We start from the raw sequence: 18,201 nt of genomic DNA, 5'->3' as shown, positions 1-18,201 counted from the left end.
TTGCAGCCTCTTAACTATCCGCCATGATGCTCTGTTGGGGAGCAGGTGTCCCGGATCTCCTCTCGGTGAAGAGAAGGCGCTCCGAGGAAATTCGAGAGCTTGCTTCCGAGCACATCGGCGGCTTGGGGGAGTAGCGGTGCGGCTCTTATGATTTCAATTCTTAAGCCATCAGAGGGACGAGCATCCAACTGCCTCCTTCGTAACCTATTCAACAGGTAAGGCTGTAAAGAAGCATCCAACTGCTCTCCATCATACAAGCCCTGACAGGCCCGTTCTTCTGCACTTGCAGAGACCCAACTAAGGGTGGTGGGCGACCTTTCAGTACGCAGTATCATTTCAACATAGGCATAGACGTGCATACTACGATCTACAGTATATAGCGATTGCAATCATTGTTGTTTGGACAAGTTAAGACCGTTTGTAGATGCTCATAGGGTTCGAACTGCAGGACAAAGGCAATGAAGCATGATGCAATCAGCATAGCTTTACTGTAGATACCTGAGTAATACCTCCGTTCGGAAAATGGTCATGTGTGCGTTTGATGATAGATCACAGAGGAATATCATTTCATGCGGCACGGCCCAGAAGGCAACCAGTAGTCTAACCCTAATTATTCCATTCAATACTTCACAACCATAAACGACCCACGAAAGTATACTCAGTACTACGTACTCCCTTCCAATGTAGAGATGTGGAGCTATATCGATAACCCGCAACGGCTTTGGCCACCAATTGTGGCGGATTGCCATTGACAACACATGTCGTTGTCAGGGCGGATTGCTCATAAACCCCCCTTGATTCATCCCTTTCATCACTCCGCTGTCGATCCCTTGCCAACTCTAACGTTGGGTTACCGGTGGGCCCAGGCATCTTCAGTGATTCCCTTCTCTTGTAGACTGAGAGTGCAAAAGTACGTTGAGGAGAGGGAAGTAGACTGAGATCCGCTATGTCTGGAGGGAGCTGATGCAAGTAAACAGATGGTTGAACTTTGTACCCAGTGGTCTATATCTGACTAATAATATCGAATACTTTGTTGTTGGATAAGACTTCAATAGTCGTAGATCTCGGCTCAAAGGTCAAAACATCGTCTTAAACCCGGCAAATCAGTTGGGCAGTGCTTCCTTCCCTCCCTGCTGTGATTGATGTGCTGGGGACAGAAGGAGTTACACAGCTTGACCAGTGTGACCTTGATGGTTTGAGGCCATTACCAGCTGTCTATTTTTCTTCCAGCGTTTGTTGTTATGATCACTGTTCCGTAGTAGTAGTACTGCAGACAATTGACAAGTTTAAACCCTGCTTTTTCTTGCTTCTTCCCCACAAATTATGTGCAGTTGTTCATCTGCAACTGTCTTTTCTGTTTCTATCGATCTCTCTTTCCGCCTGCTTTGGCCTGGTTGCCTGAACCTTGCCTTGACGCCGTTTACTGTCATTCGCTTTCCACCTTCTCGCTCTTTCGATTCCTCAACTGCATCTCTCTGACGATCGTTCCATCACACTATTGACTCCCAGCACAGCTCATGATATCCAGCTGGCTGCCTCTCGTTTTCACTGTCCAGCCTCGGCACAAGCTGCCGAGCTCCACGTTCTTTCGTTCACTCCAATATTAGAGCGACATCGACCAAGCAACCCCCGCATACCAGTCCAACCGTCGCTCCATAACAACCCAATTGTGGCAACACTCGTTAGACTTCATTCGATCACAAACGCCACTGATCTACCAGAAGATCTTGCCATCTGCATAGTCCATAGGGCAAGCCGTGTGATTCGTTCTTCTCTCATTCCCACCACTGGGGCCACCCCCATTCACAGACCACATTTACAAGCATACTTAACGTTGGCCCGTGAATCATTAGAGCTGGTCTCCTTCTGAATTCATCGGTTTACTTAATTTCTTCTCTCTTTCCCTCAACGCTTGCCTACAATCTTTGAAATCACACTGGTGCGACTGGGCTATCAACAACATGGAGCCCAATCTTTCCAGAAGAAAGAGCATCAGGGCGAAGCCTTCACTTTCGCTTATATTTGGCTCACAGGTAAAAGCAGCTGCACCAAATCAGACGATCTGCAATATATGTTGACCCGATGCTAGCAGAATTCTGGCTCCGCTCGGCGAGAGGAGTGCTCGAGATATTACGACTTGAAACATACACCTATTATCTTCAGGCGCCGATCAGTGCTGATTGAGCGTCGCAAGATCTCTCCCCGGCTGGAGCGACAGATCCGCTGGTCTTGTGTCTTGCTTGCGAAGAGCATCGAGCAAGAAGAATTTGAACACGATATCAGACAAACACAGACCAGCCATGATGCCGCCCCTCCGCCACAGAAAGATGAGATCAACACTGCGGTTTCAGCTCCAGGAGAGCAGAGCCGATGCAACAACAACATCAGAAAGTATGACTCTGCTGTTGAGCTACATTCTCAGCAGGTTTCCAGCCTGACAAATGAACCTCCTTCGACTTCTCCGTTCCACGACCTGCATGAATTCAACTCTGGTTCCAATCACGATTCATCGACGAGCGTTAGCTCGCCTGCCACAACTTGTAGCGACATGACTTTCTGCACCGGACTGTCTAGTATTGAACCTTCTCTCAAGGGCCTTGCTCCAAATGTGCAAGATCAACCCTCAACCCCAGAAGAAATTTCTGTGGAATGCCCACCAGCACAGTCGGAAGAGGCCTTCCTGGCGGGCGAGTCCAGCCCTAATCTCTCCACCGACGAAGAGACCATCTCAGATGACATCGAAGTATTCCTCAACCCAGATAAGACCACACTCAATCTCGGGAGAACACCAAGCCTCTCACGACCGTGCACCAAAGCCTCCCAGCTCACCCACAAACCACGCTTCGAGGACTTCCCAGCTGTCCCGCAGAGCGATACCACCGAAGCACACGAGACCAGCGACGGAGACCTACCACCAAACCCCGTCGATTTCGGCGCTACCTGCATTCGCAAGCGCGACGACGAACCCGCCGCGATCGTTGACAGCAGCGGCGCCGTCCACATCATGACAGACGCTGAAGAAGCACAGCGCAACAGCGACCTCCAGCTCGCCGTCATGGAGAAGATGAAAACCGGCATTATCAGATGCAGCGTGACTTCAGCTGCCGAACAAGGCGCCGCTGCTCCCCCGTCAAAGCCCGACAAATCTCCACTACCGGCCTCCGCAAAACAGAAAAAGTCATCCTTCTGGTCTCTAAGATCGCTCATCTCCAAAGAGAGCTTGGCGAGCCTGAAGCGCCATGCCAAAGAGCTCCAGACTCATTCACCCTCCCATTCTAGGTCTCAGTCCATGTCTCAGGCCGAGTCGCAGCTTCCCCGCAAGAGCACTTCTCTGCTGAGGAAGGTGTCCGTGTTGGACATGGGGAGGCACAGGCCTGTCAGTGCGTCTCGCAGTAAGGACACGGCGGGATTCAATCGCATTGTCGGCTAAGTACCTTGTACTTCGCTTCAAGGATATGCCCTCCCACGGCTCTTGCTTGATGTTCATCCCCTGGCTTGACAGCGTGCGTAATTGTAATGGCTGATTTGTGAACTTTTATTACGGTATTACACAGTATTCTTTCCCGACAGCAACTTGCTTGTGACTTGTTCTTTGCGATCTGTTTTAGATGTTTGCGTCGGCTCGACGCGACTATGGCTATTCATGAATCTGCTGCATGTGGTGGACGGGAAGCGTTTACGTTCTGTATGGCTACTACGAATTACTTTAAGAGCAAACACGAAACCGAATGAACTATACCATATCTATTGGTATCAATCTCCAACTTGTCTCATCTCATCCCAAGTACATCGTCTCCCGTCATCCAATCGAGTAAACCGTAACAACGTAACAGAAAGAAAAAGAAAAAAAAAAACGACCAAGTCATCATCCATCATTTCGTAACCATCAGGATGGGACTGTCTACAATCCCAGCCAGTAGCGCGTCTTCCCGACCTCAAACGAAGACTTGAGCACCTCGTCGCCCGTACCCGTCACCAGCACCTCGTAGGTCCCCTTCTCCGAGGCCCACTTCTCACGCTGCTCATCCCACCAGCTCGTCGCCAGTTTCTTCTCCACCACGATCTCGACCTTCTTCGTCTCACCGGGTTGCAAGAAGACCTTGGCGAAGCCCTTGAGTTCCCGCACGGGGCGGTTCACGCCCGTCGGCGGCGGAGCCACCCACAGCTGAACGATCTCGGCGCCGGCCACGCTGCCTATATTAGTCACAGAAAGGGTAGCAGTGATGGGCTCGCCGTCTTCCAGCTGGGGTTTCTCGGGGGTAGTGGCGAGGGACAGATCGGAGCGGGAGAAGGTCGTGTAGGAGAGGCCATGGCCAAAGGGGAAGAGCGGGGCCAGATCCACCTTCTCGTAGTAGCGGTATCCGACGTAGACGTCCTCGCCGTAGAGGACGCGGCCGCACTCGGAGCGGAAGTTCAGATAGGACGGGTTATCCTGGAGACGGACGGGGAAGGACAGCGGGAGCTTGGCGGCGGGGTTGACGGCGCCGTAGAGCACGTCGGCGATGCCGTTGCCGCATTCGTTGCCGCCGAACCAGGCCTGGAGGAGGGCCTTGGCTTTGTGGGCCCACGGCATGGTGACGGGCGTGCCGCTCTGGATGACGACCACTGCGTTGGGGTTTGCGTCGAGCACGCGGCTGATCATCTCGTCGCTGCCGGGGGGAGATCCATGTGGTCGCGGTCGTGGCCCTCCGTCTCCCATTCGCTGGCGAGACCGGCGAAGATGACGACCTGGGAGGCTTGGGAGGCGAGCTGCGCGGCCGTGGAGATGAGTTCCTCCTGGCTGACGCGGCGGGCGGCGCCGAAGCGGAAGCCGCCGGGCCCGAAGATGACGACGCCGCGCATGTCGAGGTCGGAGGTTGGGGCGGTGCCGAATTGCAGGACGACCTTGTAGGTCTGGCCGGCCTTGAGTTCCTTGGAGCCTTTCTCTTCGACGGTGGCGGTGCCGAACATGGCGGTGCCCTGGCGCTGGTTCTTGGAGTTGTCGACGACGAGCTCGTCGTCGACGAATAGTTTGCCGGTGCCGACGACTGTCACGCCAAAGTCGTAGATACCGTCTTCTTCCGGTGTGAAGTAGCCCTCCATGTCCACGTAGAAGGTGAAGGTCTTGATCTTGGGGTGTTTGTAGTCCATCAGAAAGCCGCTGGACGACTCAAGGTGCAGTTCATCGATGAGCTGGCGGTTGGGTTCCGAAGGGGGCTCGTTGTACACACGGAACTTGAAGCCCTTCTTGCCATCGTCCGTCTTCAGCAGAGGACCGAGAAGGGGCAGCTCCCTGTATGAGTAGACACCCTGAGAGAACTTGACCTCGCCCTGGCTCTGGGCAGAGACACCTTCAAACGGTGTCACGGTGTAGTATGCATCCAGGGACGCTGATCCGCCGCCGCAGTACGCGGCCGTCTTGGCGTTTGGCCCAATGACCAGGATGGGTTTCTCTTTCTTTAAAGGTAGGATGTGGTCCTGATTCTTCATGAGAACCACCGATTCTGCCGCCGCGCGTCGGAGCAGAGCCTGGTCCTCTGGTCGATTCAAGGCCTTTTCGGGCGCGTTCTCCGGGATACCCAACGGCTCGACAAAGTTGTGCAGGTTCAAAACATTGCGGACCCGCTCGTCCATCACGAACTCAAATGTCTTGTTGGATGAAACGGCATGCGCCAGAGCGGTTCCGCGCCAGCGGGTTGGGCCGGGCATTTCAAGATCCAAGCCAGCATTGATGGCATCGGAAGTGCTGTATGTTCCAAACCTGAAAAAGTTGTCAATATCTCTTTTCTATGCTGCGAAGAGTCATCCAGCATTTGACTAGGTACGAAAACTTACCAGTCACTCATCACCAGACCGTCCCACCCCCACTCCTTGCGGAGAATATCGGTGATGATCAACTTGTTCTCACTGACATGCGTTCCATTGATCTTGTTGTAGGCTGTCATAACGCAGGCCGTCTTGCAGATCCTCATCGCCAGCTGAAAGGGCAAGAGATAAATCTCGCGCATAGCGCGCATCGTCACAATGCTATCAACCGCCAAGCGCTCATGTTCCTGGTCATTGCAGACAAAATGCTTCAGAGTGGCCGCAACGCCCGTCTCCTGCAGACCCTTGCAATAGTGCCCCGCCAGAATGCCGGAGAGCACACCGTCCTCGGCGAATGACTCGAAGCCTCGGCCTCCAAGCGGGGAGCGCTGCGTGTTGATTGTGGGTCCCAGCACGACATGCGTGCCTTTGGCAATAGACTCTTCTCCCATCAATCGGCCCACCTCGTACAGGAGCTCAGTATCCCAGGTTGCGCCTAGCGCGGTTGCACAGGGAAAGCAGGCGGCAGGGACACCGTTGAAGAAGCGGGTGCCGCGCACACCATTGGGGCCATCGGACAGGCGAAGACTAGGGATGTTGAGACGCGGGACGGGAGCTGTGTGCCAGAAATCAATTCCTGTATCATTATTTTCTTGTTAGCTCCATTGCCGATGTATATCACTATAATTTCCATCTGTTTTATGGTTGGAAATCACATGCGAATCGCGCGATCACTTACCAGCTGTGAGAGCTACCTTCTCACCGAGCGTGAGCTCCTCAATGGTCTTTTCAACATCTAACTGAACCATGGTGAATGGACGACCCAAATATCTACAAGAAAAGAGAAAAATGGCTCCCTCCGATCAACGGTGGGGGGGAATACACAATAATCAAAGGTGATCCACAACTCTCAGAATTGCAAGTTAAGACAGATAAATAAAACCAGCAAGACAATGATGAGAGGAAGTAGGAACCATGTGAGGGGAATGACGACAGAAAAAAAAAAAAGAAAAAGTTGAACTATGGAGGGGATACCAAGCACTAGATATACTGCGGCTGTATCTCTAGTCCAAGCATACTCCAAAATCTCCAACTACACGCGGACAGTCGTCTTGTACAAGAAAAAAGAAGACAAGTAATCATGAACTGAAGATGAAACAAACTATGTCTATTTATTCGTTCTACCGTCCCGAATTCTCCGTCTCGATCTCAGGATCCGGTAAGTTGAACCGTTCGTTGTAGATAGCCAGCGGAGTGCGGAATCATTATTCCAGCAGCAATTTGGAGGAGTTCTGCACCTCGAGCTCGCATGTCAGCAGTCAGCATCAGTGCATCACAGATGGGAGCTTCTCCAGCGGGTGGATCGCCGGTTGGAACGCCCGAATTTCTCCCAGCGGTGGAGAAACATGCAATGATTTACTCCTAGTAGATGGTTATGTGCTAAAATGAAACTGACAGGAACGGCCCTCGTGAGCCCTGTCTGTCGCGTCGCACTAGTATGAATAATCTGTAGTTAGCCAGGGAATAACGATAACAAGCACGGCAGGGGGAAGTAATCCCACTAGTGCTCGCATGACATGATATGGATCCGATCCCGCCAGCTGTGGATAATCGCAGAGAGTCAAGGCTTCAGGGACCGATGAGTCGATGACGCTAGACAGGGAGCTGGATGAAAGGGAAACGGAGCAGCGTCCGAGGATTAACCGACGCTTGGCGGTTCAGAGAGCGGGGAAGACGCGGAGTGTCGGTCCGATCTGCCTGTGATTCATGGACTAGGATTTGCATGCGGATAATAAGAAGATGATGACTTGAAAGGGGTGGGGGAAAGATATGTTACTTGGGGAGACGAGAAAACAGACAGTAAAGCAGTCCTCGCGACCATGGGCTGACAGTCAGAGGAGCTTCACAGAGTAGGGAAATGCTAATAAACAGTGTCATCATTCCATCTGATGCTTCCGCTGTCTTCAATAATACACGCCTTATGAATTGAATTCCTGTTTCAGGGTCACAAACGAAAAGAAGAATCCCTTAGGTCCGACGTAGGCTTGGTAGTAATGCAACAAACACCGTCCAACAAATGCAATGATATAGAGCCCCAAATGAGATAAGAAAGGAAACACAAGTGTCCATGAATGAATGGAGAATACAACAAAAGCTAGACCCGTTTCTCTTCCCATTCATTGCCCTCGCCGGGGCCGTTTGCTTTCCCCTCCCATGCGCATGCCTCCTCGGCCTCCACCACCACCTCCTCCTCCTTCACCAGGTCCATCATCCCCTCCAGGTCGGCCTCGTTTTCGGTGAGGTCCCCCGCTTCCCCCGTCACGATTGTAGTCCCGATCCCGTCCCCGGTCGCGATTCCGGTCTCGATCCCTGTCCCGTAGCTCACGGCCGCCGTTGCCGCCACCGACGCCTGCACCCCATCGTCGATCTTCCTCAGCGTTACCCGGAAGGGCAGGTGGTGGTGGTGGCGGTGGAGGAGGTGGTCCTCCACCTAACGAAGAAGGAGGTCGGAGACGGCCTTCATGCTCATGGCCGCTCGGTCCAAATTCGGGATTCTCTTCCCTCTCTCGGCGGTCTCGGCGACGGGTTTCTTCGCGCGAGCCGCCTCCGCGTCGCGAGGCCTCTCGAGACTCATATCGTTCCTCTCGAGAGACGGTTCCTCCAGTATCACCGCGTCGGCTACGTTCGCGTTCCAAGTCTCGGACCCGTTCTCGTTCCTCTCGGCGACTGCTACTACGTCCTCCCTCCTCGTCCGGACCACCACGGCGTTCACGCTCACGATCGCGATCACGCTCTCTATCCCGATCACGATCTCGTTCCCGTTCCCGGTCGTGTGAGGCCCTGCCAGATCGTCTTGACTCGGATCCCGTTTCTTCCACTGGCTCACTTCGTCCGCCGCCAAGGCGACCCCTGGAAGGACCATCGTCTTCCGTAAAGGAAGCTGAAGGCCGGCCAGTCAAAAGATCAGGACGGCCTTGACTGGATAATCCCGATCGGCTACCCTCTTCCGAAGCCCCTGGTGTTCCTGGTCGAGTGTTTTGGGGCGAAGGACCACCCATACTGGATTGTCTGTTCGCGCCGCGACCACGAATTTGTGGGCCAGGGCCACCACGATCTCCAGGTCCGCCTGATTGCTGCAGCATGTTGTTGATCCCCGCGAACCGCTTATCACCCCTTCCACGTTCACCACCGAAAGCAGGTCCTGAAGGCGGTCCGCGATTGTTTGAGGATGGGCCCGATGGTGGCGCAAGGCCACTACGAGGTCCGGATGGCGGAGCAGTTGATGCGGGAGATGGAGATTGATGAGGGCGTGGACTGCCGCCAAAAGTATCCTCACCGGCTTGCTGTTGCAGAGCCTTGAGACGGTCTGGATGAATTCCACTGGCATCTAGCTTCTCAATTGTTGGCGATGGCGGGCCGGTTGAACTCTGCTGTTCAGGCGCGCCTCGCATTCCTTGGCGACCTGGTCCAGTGGGGGTTGACGGTCCGGGGCCCCGGCAGGAGAAGACGGTGTAGTATGCGAGAGACCAGGGGCGGTGCGTCCACCCCGTCCGGATGGATTTCTTCCCCGTGGACCAGACGGGATGTCTGATGTTGGCTCTGGTTGACGTAATCGGCCATGGCTCATGTCGACACCAGGCTCTCTGGGCTCGGGAGCATTCATAGGGGCCCGTGATTGCCGGTCATTGCGGGGTCCGGTCGGGGTATCGTCATACCGCGAACGCCCTTGAGGGTGAGAGGGGAAGCGGCGGTCATCGGGTGGGAACTGTTCTGGACGGTTCGGAAGGTCCGCCCTTGGGGGTGATAGAGCCCGTGTTGGCATAGCCCTTCGGTCATCCTTTTCTCGTCGCATTTGCTCCCCGCGCCGGTATCCGTCTCCACCGCGCTCAGGGTGATCCTGAATCAAGTCGGCACGATCAGGGTGGGTCTGTGGGCCAGGTGGTACAGACCTGGACGAAGGAGCTTCGCGGGAATCTGGAGGTCCGCGCAAGCGTCCAGGACGGTCAGGCCAATCCGCCTCACGTGTGAGACGTCCGTCGCGATATGGAGGACCCCGGAAGGGTTCGTCTGCAGGGGGTCGGGAAGGAAAGTCTCTCTCAAGACGACCGTAGCTTCTGCCTTCCGGTCCGGGCTGGTCGAACGATCGGCTATGCTCATGATCGCCGAACCGGCCGCCTCGAGGGAAGTCTGACTGCCTGTCTCGTCGAGCATCCATGAGATCGGAGCGCGGTGGCAGCCGACCGTCATCACCACGGAACGGGCGACTTGGGATCTGCGATTGGGGACGCATATTGGGACTGCTGAACGGAGCTCGATCTGATTCCGGGCGTCTGGGAACATTAGGAAGGCGTCCAGATTCCGAAGCCTTCGTGGCCGTTTGCGATGCGGCCGGTGAGTCAGAGATACGTGGATGCGAGGGAAGCTCAACCTCTGTATGAGCCTCGGTGGAAGCAACGGGTTTCTCGGTCGTAGGTTGACTGCTAGTGGTCTCATGAGGCTGTGTGACAGTGGACTCTTCGCCTTGGCGTGACGCAACTTCAGCTTTTTCTGCTGGTTTCTGGGCAGCTTGATCGCTTGTCTCAGTGTCCTTAGCTGATACATCCATCATCTTAGCGTCTTCGATCTCCCCATCCTCTACCTCGGACTTTTTTGTCACTTCCTGTCGAGGACCGCCTTCAGGTCTGCACATGAATTTGTTAGAAAGGTTTGCTAAATCATGATGTGGTGTCCGGATGTCAACTTACTCCGCGGATGTTGGGGGCTTGAACTCGGGCGCTGCAGCATTCAGGGAAGCTGGTGTAGTGGACCGAGGGCGTGGAGTCCCGGGTTTTCCAGCTGCTGGTGCAGGTCCCTTGCCCGCTGGTTGGCTTGAGACCATGAAGGCTTGTGGTAGCATCCATTTCTTCTCTCGGCGATTCAGGTCGCCAATCAGCGATGCGGCAGGAATTTTCACGTCGTCTCGCTCATCGTTTTGACTAAGATTGTTGACGCTAGTGAGCATGTCACGACCAATCCAGTTGACAGCGGGGAAATGCTGCACGACTGCCTTGAGGACACTGATCGCGTTCCGAATATGCATGTATTCGCCTCCATTCAAACAGATCTTGAGTGCGGAAGCCAGAAGCCTGTGCCATTTGTACAGCAACCGGCGGAAGTCCTCGTACTCCAAGAACGTGGTAGGTTTGCCTTCGGGGTCCACGTTGATGGCAAAACCAGGCAGGTCTTTCTTCGTACCAAAGGCCTCCTTCTCATACACAGCCTTGTCGGCGTGCCAGCGGCCGAGGTCGCGAATGACCTCGTTCAAGAAGCGGCCAAGATTATCCGCTTCGCGTGAGGTGCATTGGAAAATCAAGGCGGTAAGTCTCTGCTCGCGGAACAACTGATCTAACAGCCCAACAGTACGAAAGTTAGGTGTGCCGGACGTGTGTAGGAACTTGAGCATCTTAAAGCAGTAGAACGCATCGATGGGTGACAGCAGCAAACGGGGCAGGAAGCATTGTTCCAGCAGGCTGACGTTGAGGGAATCATGCTTCCCGCGCATGCCGGCGAACCACCGGTCCTTTTCCTTTTGTAGCCTTGCTCTTGTCTGACCGTAAGCCTTCAGATGAGCCTTGTTTTCCTCCAAGATGCGTTCCTGGAGTTGGGTTATCTGCTTCTTTTCTCTTTCCTTTCGCTGAGTGCCGGCCATGCTAATGTCAGATCGATCGCTGTTGATGGCCATGACCTTTTTCTTCTGACGTTCGATTTCGTCTTCGTAAGCCTTCTGAGGGATATGTACGTCGTAAAGTGACAATTGCCAGAAGATGACGTAAAAATGCAGACCGACCACTCCCCAAGTATCAGGCGTCAGTACAGACTTGACCTGATCCTCGAGATCCTGCATCACTGGGTTCAAAGTTGGACTAGAGGATATCTGTTGCCCTAACTGCCCCGGAGCAGGGTTGCTGTCTCCCTCGATTGTTGCCACTGCTTGCTCCTGGTCAACCTCCATAGAGTTCTCGACTGATTCATCTGCATTGCCGTTCATTTCACCCTCATCTGTCGTTTCCATTTTGTCATCCTCGGATTTGATGGGCGCTGCTTCGATCTCGCGAGCCCTCGCAGCGGCTGCTGCTGCTTCCTCCTCTTGCATTGCCTTCTCAGCATCCGCAACCTTGCGGGAAACGCTGGGCCGGCGGATCCAGAACGCAATCTCAGGTTGAATACCAAATTCCTTGATGAGAGAAGCCAGGTCGGGAACAAAAGAATCGAACTCATCCACCGACAGATTGCTGCGTAGGAGATCCAGATACTGCGCTAGGATGCGATGAATCTCGTCGAAGATGTTGCCTAGTAACTTAAGTTCGGAATCTCCCTCCGTCGCCTTGTAGATACACGTCCAGCGTTCCTGGGCGATTGCAACAAGCAATTGTCCGGCCAGCTTCGACACAGTCAGGGCTTTCATCAGTCGTTTCGAAGTTGTTTTTGATTCGTGCCGTTTGTCCAGTAGTTGTAGGATGGTCTGTGACTGGAGAATCTCGCCACCGGCCATAGCTTGAATCTGCGCGTCGTTGAAGTTTGTATCCGTGATGATACCAGCCATGGAGCTAATCATCTGCTCCAAAATGATAAGATCTGTGGAGTTGTTTTGCCGAAGTTGTTCAACGACGTACTGAAGAACAGGGGTAGGATCCATGATAGAGTAGCGTTTATAGGTCCTGCCTGCGAATGTTGCGAGCGCGTTTAGCCATCGACTGGTCAACAGCCCGCCTTCTTGCACTCGGCTTCGTCCCTTTTGGCCAAGCGAGTTGATTAGGACCCAGGTGAGGATGTCATATCCGAGGTATGTGAAGTAGCGCGCACACTCCACGACAACTTCAATAAGATTCTCGTAGGATTCGATCTGACTAATGGCGACGTTGATAACAATACCGGGATTTGCAAAGGCAATCTTTGCTAATGCACGCGCCATCGGTCGTATGTTTGTTTTGCTCAACCTCTTGAGAACGTCCTTTGTCTCGGCTCTTGCTTGATCAAAAGCCGACTTGATATCCGGGAGTCGAGAAGTCTGTCCAGAATACCATTCCGCGTAGATGTTGTACCTTGTCGCTCTGGGGAAGAATCCAAGGAGATCGAAAACTTCATTCACAACACCGGGGTTTGCCTTGGTCAAACTGATCGCAGGCACCAGGAGACGTTTGCAGAGATCCTGCCAGCGTGCTTTGTTCTCAGGTGAGTCATCTTGAGTGAGACTGAACTTGCCAATTCTCGCCAGCTTAGCTAGCAGACTGGGGTCAAGTCCAATCTTGTGCCCAGAGACATTCAGAAGCGATGAGCAAAGAGCAAAAACATCGTCAACAGATTGGCAGACTGGGATATTATCGGCCCAATCGTCCCAATAGAATCTATAGTCGGTCCCATCATTCGTGTCGTCCTTGTCGAGCTGAGCCCAGCGAAGGACTCGTCTTGGAGGCGCCGAAGTCAACCGAATCTGTCCTTTTGCCAGACCTCCCTGGTCTTGGCTGGGTATCTGCTGTTGTTCCCGTAGCTCCTCGACCGTCGGTAAGGGACGCAATGAGTTATACACTTTGCTCAGACTGTGATGCAAGATACGGTGAATGTACTCGGGGAGTTCGGGATAGGCGTCCATAAGCCAAGGAAATTTGCTTAGGATAAAAAGAGACTCTGGGAGGGCTCCGATGGCGAGCAGGCTCTTTAACAGCATGACCTTCTGGTCCGAGGGCTCTGGCAGCTCATCTTCGTCTGTCTTCTGTGGAGTTGCTTTGTCCGCTTCTTGGTCCTTTGCAGGAGTGGATGACCGTTGTTCTGATTCGCGGATGCGTGGTATTGGTAACGTATCGTCTGACAGAGCACCAGCCATCATCAAAGCATTTACACCTCCACCCGGCCGCGCAGCTCTTTCTCTTTCTGCTTTTTCCTTCATTTTCTCCTCCTTCAGCTCGTCCATCAATTCGTCAGGTCTCCAGAGATGAGGGTACAAGTCGCGAAGCGAAATGAAACCGACTTTGATCAGAAGGGCTGCCAGATAGATGAGGTTGTCGGGAAGGATATCTGACTTGTCCCGCGCCTTCGACGAGTAGAAGCGGAGCTTGAAGCCAAGAAGCTGCGCTGCGACCCTGTTCCCTTTGGGGGGTAGAGTCCCTGTCTCTTCGATCCATTTCCGTGTTTCCATCTCTTCTTCTGACAGATTCGTGCTTTCTGGAAATATTCGCTTCCTCTCGTCTTCGGAGATCGGCTTCCGCCCAATCTCGAAAAATGCTCGAATACCAATCTCTCTGACTCTGTTCCAAAACTCGCGGTCTCGCTGCTCATTGGCTCGCATGATCTCAGCTCGCTCCTCGTCCGTTGTGGCCCACCCCGCGGAACCTGGTAGTGCCCAATTCGGTAGGCCAGAATCTCGGTCATCGCCACCAAGGGTGCGGGAAATATCGTCCTTGGGCCACCAGGAGCTAACTCGGAGAAGTTTAACAAAGAATCGATATTGTTTCACAAGCACAGCGGCGAAGACATCGAGCGTGACATCTAAAACTCGGCCAACGTCCATATCAAAGGCTCCAATCATAGCCTTAACCCTCTCGAAGGTATCTTCAACGACCTCGCTGGTGGGTGGTTCGTTGTTGCTAGTGGTGAATAGCTCGGTCAACAGCTTGGAGTACCCTTCCGACTCCTCCCGCAGCAAATTGTAGTTGGACTGTCGGTACAGAAGATTGGTTTGTTTACGAATGCCGATGCGGGTGAAGGTATCACGAACAAGACCCAGCGTCTGAAGGACAGGAGTTTCCAGTTGGAGGCGCAGAAGGGCTGCATTGATTCCTGTGGAGAAAACCAACGGTCTCAATGCAGGATTGCTAGGATCGGCATCAGTAAGAATGGACAGGGTGTCCAAGAACAAAGAGCGTGTGTCGAGAACTGCTGAGGGTTGCCCGTCGTCAACCATATCGATATCTTGAGCTGCAACCTCTTCACCAAGAATCTCCTTGATCACCGATCCGGCGTCCGTGGGCGACAACCGGCCGTAGAATGCAGATCGGATGATTTCCTGGTAGATCGAAGCCAGTGTCGACGCATCTTCCTGGTCCCTCGCCTGCACGCCATCCGTAATGGCCTTCTGTCTTCCTGTTGACGTCCAATCTTCAACTACCCTATCCGTGACATATTCGTAATCGTAAGGCGGCGGTGGACCCGGCGGAGGCCTGACGGGAGGCGCAGGCGACGGCAGTGACTGTGACTGAGGCTTCGGGGATGCCTGCGCTTGTGCGGGCGTTTGCTGTAAGCTTGGCGCAGGAGACGGCGAAGGCAGTATACTAGCTGCTGGTACCGTCGGTGAAAACCCGTTTGTCTGGCTCGCGTCAGGCATCTCCCTGGCAGGCGGAGACATGGCCGTATCCTTTTGTCCAGTATTGACGTTGGGAATGTCATTGCTAGGTCGTCGGCTGAGATTATTACTATTCCTCCCGCCTCGACTAGACTGTCTTCGTATGCGACCGCGCGTTTCAGGAAAGTCGCGAGGGTGATTTGAATGCGAGCCGTGATTGTGTTGCGCCATGTTGAGATTGCCCGGTCGGTGGGGGGATGGCCGTAGCCCGTCGTTGCCGGAGTCGCCAGACCACGATCTGTCGCCTCTCTTCCTCTTTCCTCCGGCACCTGGAGCCATGACAGCTTCGTCCAATCTAACACCTCATAGAGAAAACCGCGAAATTACCGACAGGTCGCAACTCATGGAGCGGGTCTTTGTAGGTGAAACTGTCAGTACATGCCAGAAGTCAAAGCAACCAGTAAAAGCAGAAATGCATATATGAGATGAAGAGAAATATACGATCGGGAGGACAACCTGCGGTGGTAAATAGTGCGGAGACGAGTTGGTGTTGCTGGCTGAATCGAACAAAGAACTGCAGAGAGCTCCAAGCAAAACGTAATTCCAAGCTTGCAGGAGGATCGCGGCTACAGAGCGATTGGCGCGTTTGGGTCGCTTAAGGTCATTCTCGGCGCTAAGCTTTTTAGGTTATCCCGCCGCCATTGTGGGTTATTTTCTCCCTCTTTTACTACGATAGCTTCCTTATTCAAATTTGCTTTTATTTACGGAGTCATTTTGCTATGAACGCCTATTTGAAAAGAAAAGAGACGACCGCAGTCTGTTGTTGTCCATTTACAACCACACATCCAACGCAAAAAGCATATTCGTAAATCATGTTGATCATGTATACCGTTCTGACACTTACATCAGTCCCAAAGCTTTAGCCTCAATCTCCACAATCTGAGGGATAAGGTCCATCAGACTAGGCTGTTGAGGCGACCAGCCGAACAGCTTCCTCGCGCGTATGGCATGGCCGCGCGAGTTGCTCCCCCAAGCATACAGCCCATACTGATTCAGCTCCGTGATTTGCTCGTCTGACAATGGCTCAACATCGGGAGACGGAATGAGCTTCTTCTCGTAAGCCACCTTGGCCACAGCACGCGAAACATCACCCCAGACAAACGACCCGTTCTCGGCGAGGTAGTACCCCTGCTCGTTCCAGGTGGCCTTGCCGCCTCCTGCCGCCGCGGCATCCCCTAGGGCCAGGTACACATTGCTGAGATCCTGGACGTGCACCTGGTGCCAGGTATTCTTGCCCTCGCCGATGAGGAAGCCCTTCTTCCTTTTCAGGACTGCAGAAGCTAGCCAGTAGGCCTGGGCACTCTTCTGGTTGCCGGGACCGCGGCCGAGGCCGTAGATGGTAGGGGGGCAAACAATGGCGGTCTTGACACTGTCGGGAGCGCGCTGGCCGGCCCCGATAATGATCTTGTCGACATTCCGGTGGAGGGAGTCGTCGGGCAGGTTAACCAGCTCGTCTACTCCGTCCCAGTCGTTATGCTCCTTGGTGCGCTCGATGCCCCAGGTGTTGGCGCGGAAGTCTTCGACAGTCAGAATGCCGGTGCCAGATGTATGGATTACCCAGAGGGGCTTCTCAGGTGTGTGGTGGGTAGCGCCTTTGGCGATAGCAGTGGCAGAAGCAACATGGTCGCAGTCGGCGCAGTCTGTACGTCGTGAGTCCACGGTCGGTAGTAACAAGGATATTCACGTACGGAAGACGATATCTGCATTCTTGACTTCCTCCTCGATCACATCGGCGGAGTCAAGGTCTCCATGCACAATTCGGACATTGGGGTATTTATTGGCCACTTGAGCCGCTCTTTCTTTGTTGCGAACCAGAACAGAAATCTGCCAGTCAGGATGTGCTTGGGAGACCGCATAGAAGACATCTCCACCTATGTACCCGGTGACACCTGTGCTGGAAAACGGGGTTAAAGGTAAGTATCATCAAAATAGGCTGGGCGGTTAAACATACAGAAAAACCTTTGGAGCCATATTGAATCTTTCTCCGATGTCTCTAAATAGCTTGGAGTAATTAAGACAGCAACGCTGCGAGCGACACGTGTGGGAACCCAACCACACTTATATAGACCTGCAAGAATTCATAATAATGCAATTTATGGGCATTTCCAAGTTACACGCACACCCTTGCTTTCAAATCAAGCGTTAAGATGGACCCTCGTTGCCGCACAGGACTCAATCAGAGCTTCGAGAGCTGTCCAGAAGTGGGGAGCGGGGGTCGACAGAACTCCAGAGAAGAGCATCAACACTCCAAATGATTGCTCGGGTATAACATTAGTGAACAAGCTGATTGGAAGTGGAGTGCCTGTTTGGACAGCATTGCATTTGAACTCAGTGCTACCTAAGGTATCGTCGATAGACATGACATGATACAAGGATGTGTCAGAAGTACTCCGTACAACACGAGGATGACCCCTCATGACGTCTACCACGGTAATTAGTTTGATAAAAGCAGCATCCTCCAAATCTTCAACCCATGGATCTTATCTTGACGGTTCAAAAAATGTAAATAATCCCCAGTTTATCAGCAACCGAAGAGGACAGCACAGAACAACACCCCGACCTTCTCACAAAATGCCATCCGACCTCATCACAGGAAGCTGTGCCTGCCACCATATCACGTACACGGCCAGCCAGCCCCCGTCAAACGTGACAAATTGTCACTGCACCACCTGCCGCAAACAATCCGGCGCACCTTATCAGAGCTGGGCGACCTTTGCTCCAGGCTCCCTCACCTGGGACAAGAACCAGTTGCCCTCATTCCGGAGATCCAGTGCCTTTGCGACCCGCGGGTTCTGTCCAAAGTGCGGATCGAGCGTTAGTATGCAGTATGACTACGAGCCCGAGCTTCTGAGTGTGACTACGGGGTCCATTGACAGTGCGCATCAAGCGAAGATCCCGAAACCGTCTTGTTATCTCTTTCTGCAGGAGAAGGTGGCGTGGTTTGATCTGCCTGATGATGGCGCTGAGCGGTGGGATCAGTTTTCGCCGGACATGGCTGAGAGTTTGGAGAACTTGCAGACGAAGTCGAGCTGAGCATGTCA

The 18,201-nt window shown here is 53.4% G+C and overlaps 5 protein-coding genes across 5 annotated transcripts; 2 read left to right on the top strand and 3 right to left on the bottom strand.

Annotated features, from left to right (window-relative positions):
* Positions 1 to 1,961: 1,961 nt before the first annotated feature.
* Positions 1,962 to 3,430, top strand: P174DRAFT_457694 (uncharacterized protein; the record flags this gene model as incomplete). The annotated part of the gene is made up of 2 exons (XM_024829577.1): positions 1,962 to 2,033; positions 2,093 to 3,430. The coding sequence occupies 2 exons, from the start codon at positions 1,962 to 1,964 to the stop codon at positions 3,428 to 3,430; spliced, it is 1,410 nt and encodes a 469-aa protein (XP_024685563.1).
* Positions 3,431 to 3,901: 471 nt separating this feature from the next.
* P174DRAFT_510088 (beta-glucosidase H) lies at positions 3,902 to 6,963 on the bottom strand (the record flags this gene model as incomplete). The annotated part of the gene is made up of 4 exons (XM_024831634.1): positions 6,524 to 6,963; positions 5,815 to 6,421; positions 4,713 to 5,740; positions 3,902 to 4,686 (listed from the first exon to the last, which is right to left on the bottom strand). Exons 1-4 carry the CDS (start codon positions 6,591 to 6,593, stop codon positions 3,902 to 3,904), a joined length of 2,490 nt encoding a protein of 829 aa, XP_024685562.1. The 5' UTR covers positions 6,594 to 6,963.
* A 998-nt stretch (positions 6,964 to 7,961) lies between these two features.
* On the bottom strand, positions 7,962 to 15,650 carry P174DRAFT_501632 (putative THO complex component (Rlr1); the record flags this gene model as incomplete). The annotated part of the gene is made up of 4 exons (XM_024831041.1): positions 15,617 to 15,650; positions 10,530 to 15,514; positions 9,268 to 10,466; positions 7,962 to 9,247 (listed from the first exon to the last, which is right to left on the bottom strand). Exons 2-4 carry the CDS (start codon positions 15,437 to 15,439, stop codon positions 7,962 to 7,964), a joined length of 7,395 nt encoding a protein of 2,464 aa, XP_024685561.1. The 5' UTR covers positions 15,440 to 15,514; positions 15,617 to 15,650.
* Positions 15,651 to 16,000: 350 nt separating this feature from the next.
* Positions 16,001 to 17,503, bottom strand: P174DRAFT_384586 (putative nucleoside-diphosphate-sugar epimerase; the record flags this gene model as incomplete). The annotated part of the gene is made up of 3 exons (XM_024823217.1): positions 17,112 to 17,503; positions 16,849 to 17,054; positions 16,001 to 16,800 (listed from the first exon to the last, which is right to left on the bottom strand). The coding sequence occupies exons 1-3, from the start codon at positions 17,129 to 17,131 to the stop codon at positions 16,001 to 16,003; spliced, it is 1,026 nt and encodes a 341-aa protein (XP_024685560.1). The 5' UTR covers positions 17,132 to 17,503.
* A 20-nt stretch (positions 17,504 to 17,523) lies between these two features.
* Positions 17,524 to 18,193, top strand: P174DRAFT_510086 (GFA family protein; the record flags this gene model as incomplete). Its single annotated transcript, XM_024831633.1, has 2 exons — positions 17,524 to 17,590; positions 17,613 to 18,193. 2 exons carry the CDS (start codon positions 17,524 to 17,526, stop codon positions 18,191 to 18,193), a joined length of 648 nt encoding a protein of 215 aa, XP_024685559.1.
* Positions 18,194 to 18,201: the final 8 nt, after the last annotated feature.

Source organism: Aspergillus novofumigatus (genome assembly GCF_002847465.1).
Source record: "Aspergillus novofumigatus IBT 16806 chromosome Unknown P174scaffold_2, whole genome shotgun sequence".
NCBI classification, from domain to species: domain Eukaryota; kingdom Fungi; phylum Ascomycota; class Eurotiomycetes; order Eurotiales; family Aspergillaceae; genus Aspergillus; species Aspergillus novofumigatus.
The sequence above is the reverse complement of the archived record's forward strand: the minus strand, read 5'-3'. Positions and strand labels throughout refer to the sequence as shown.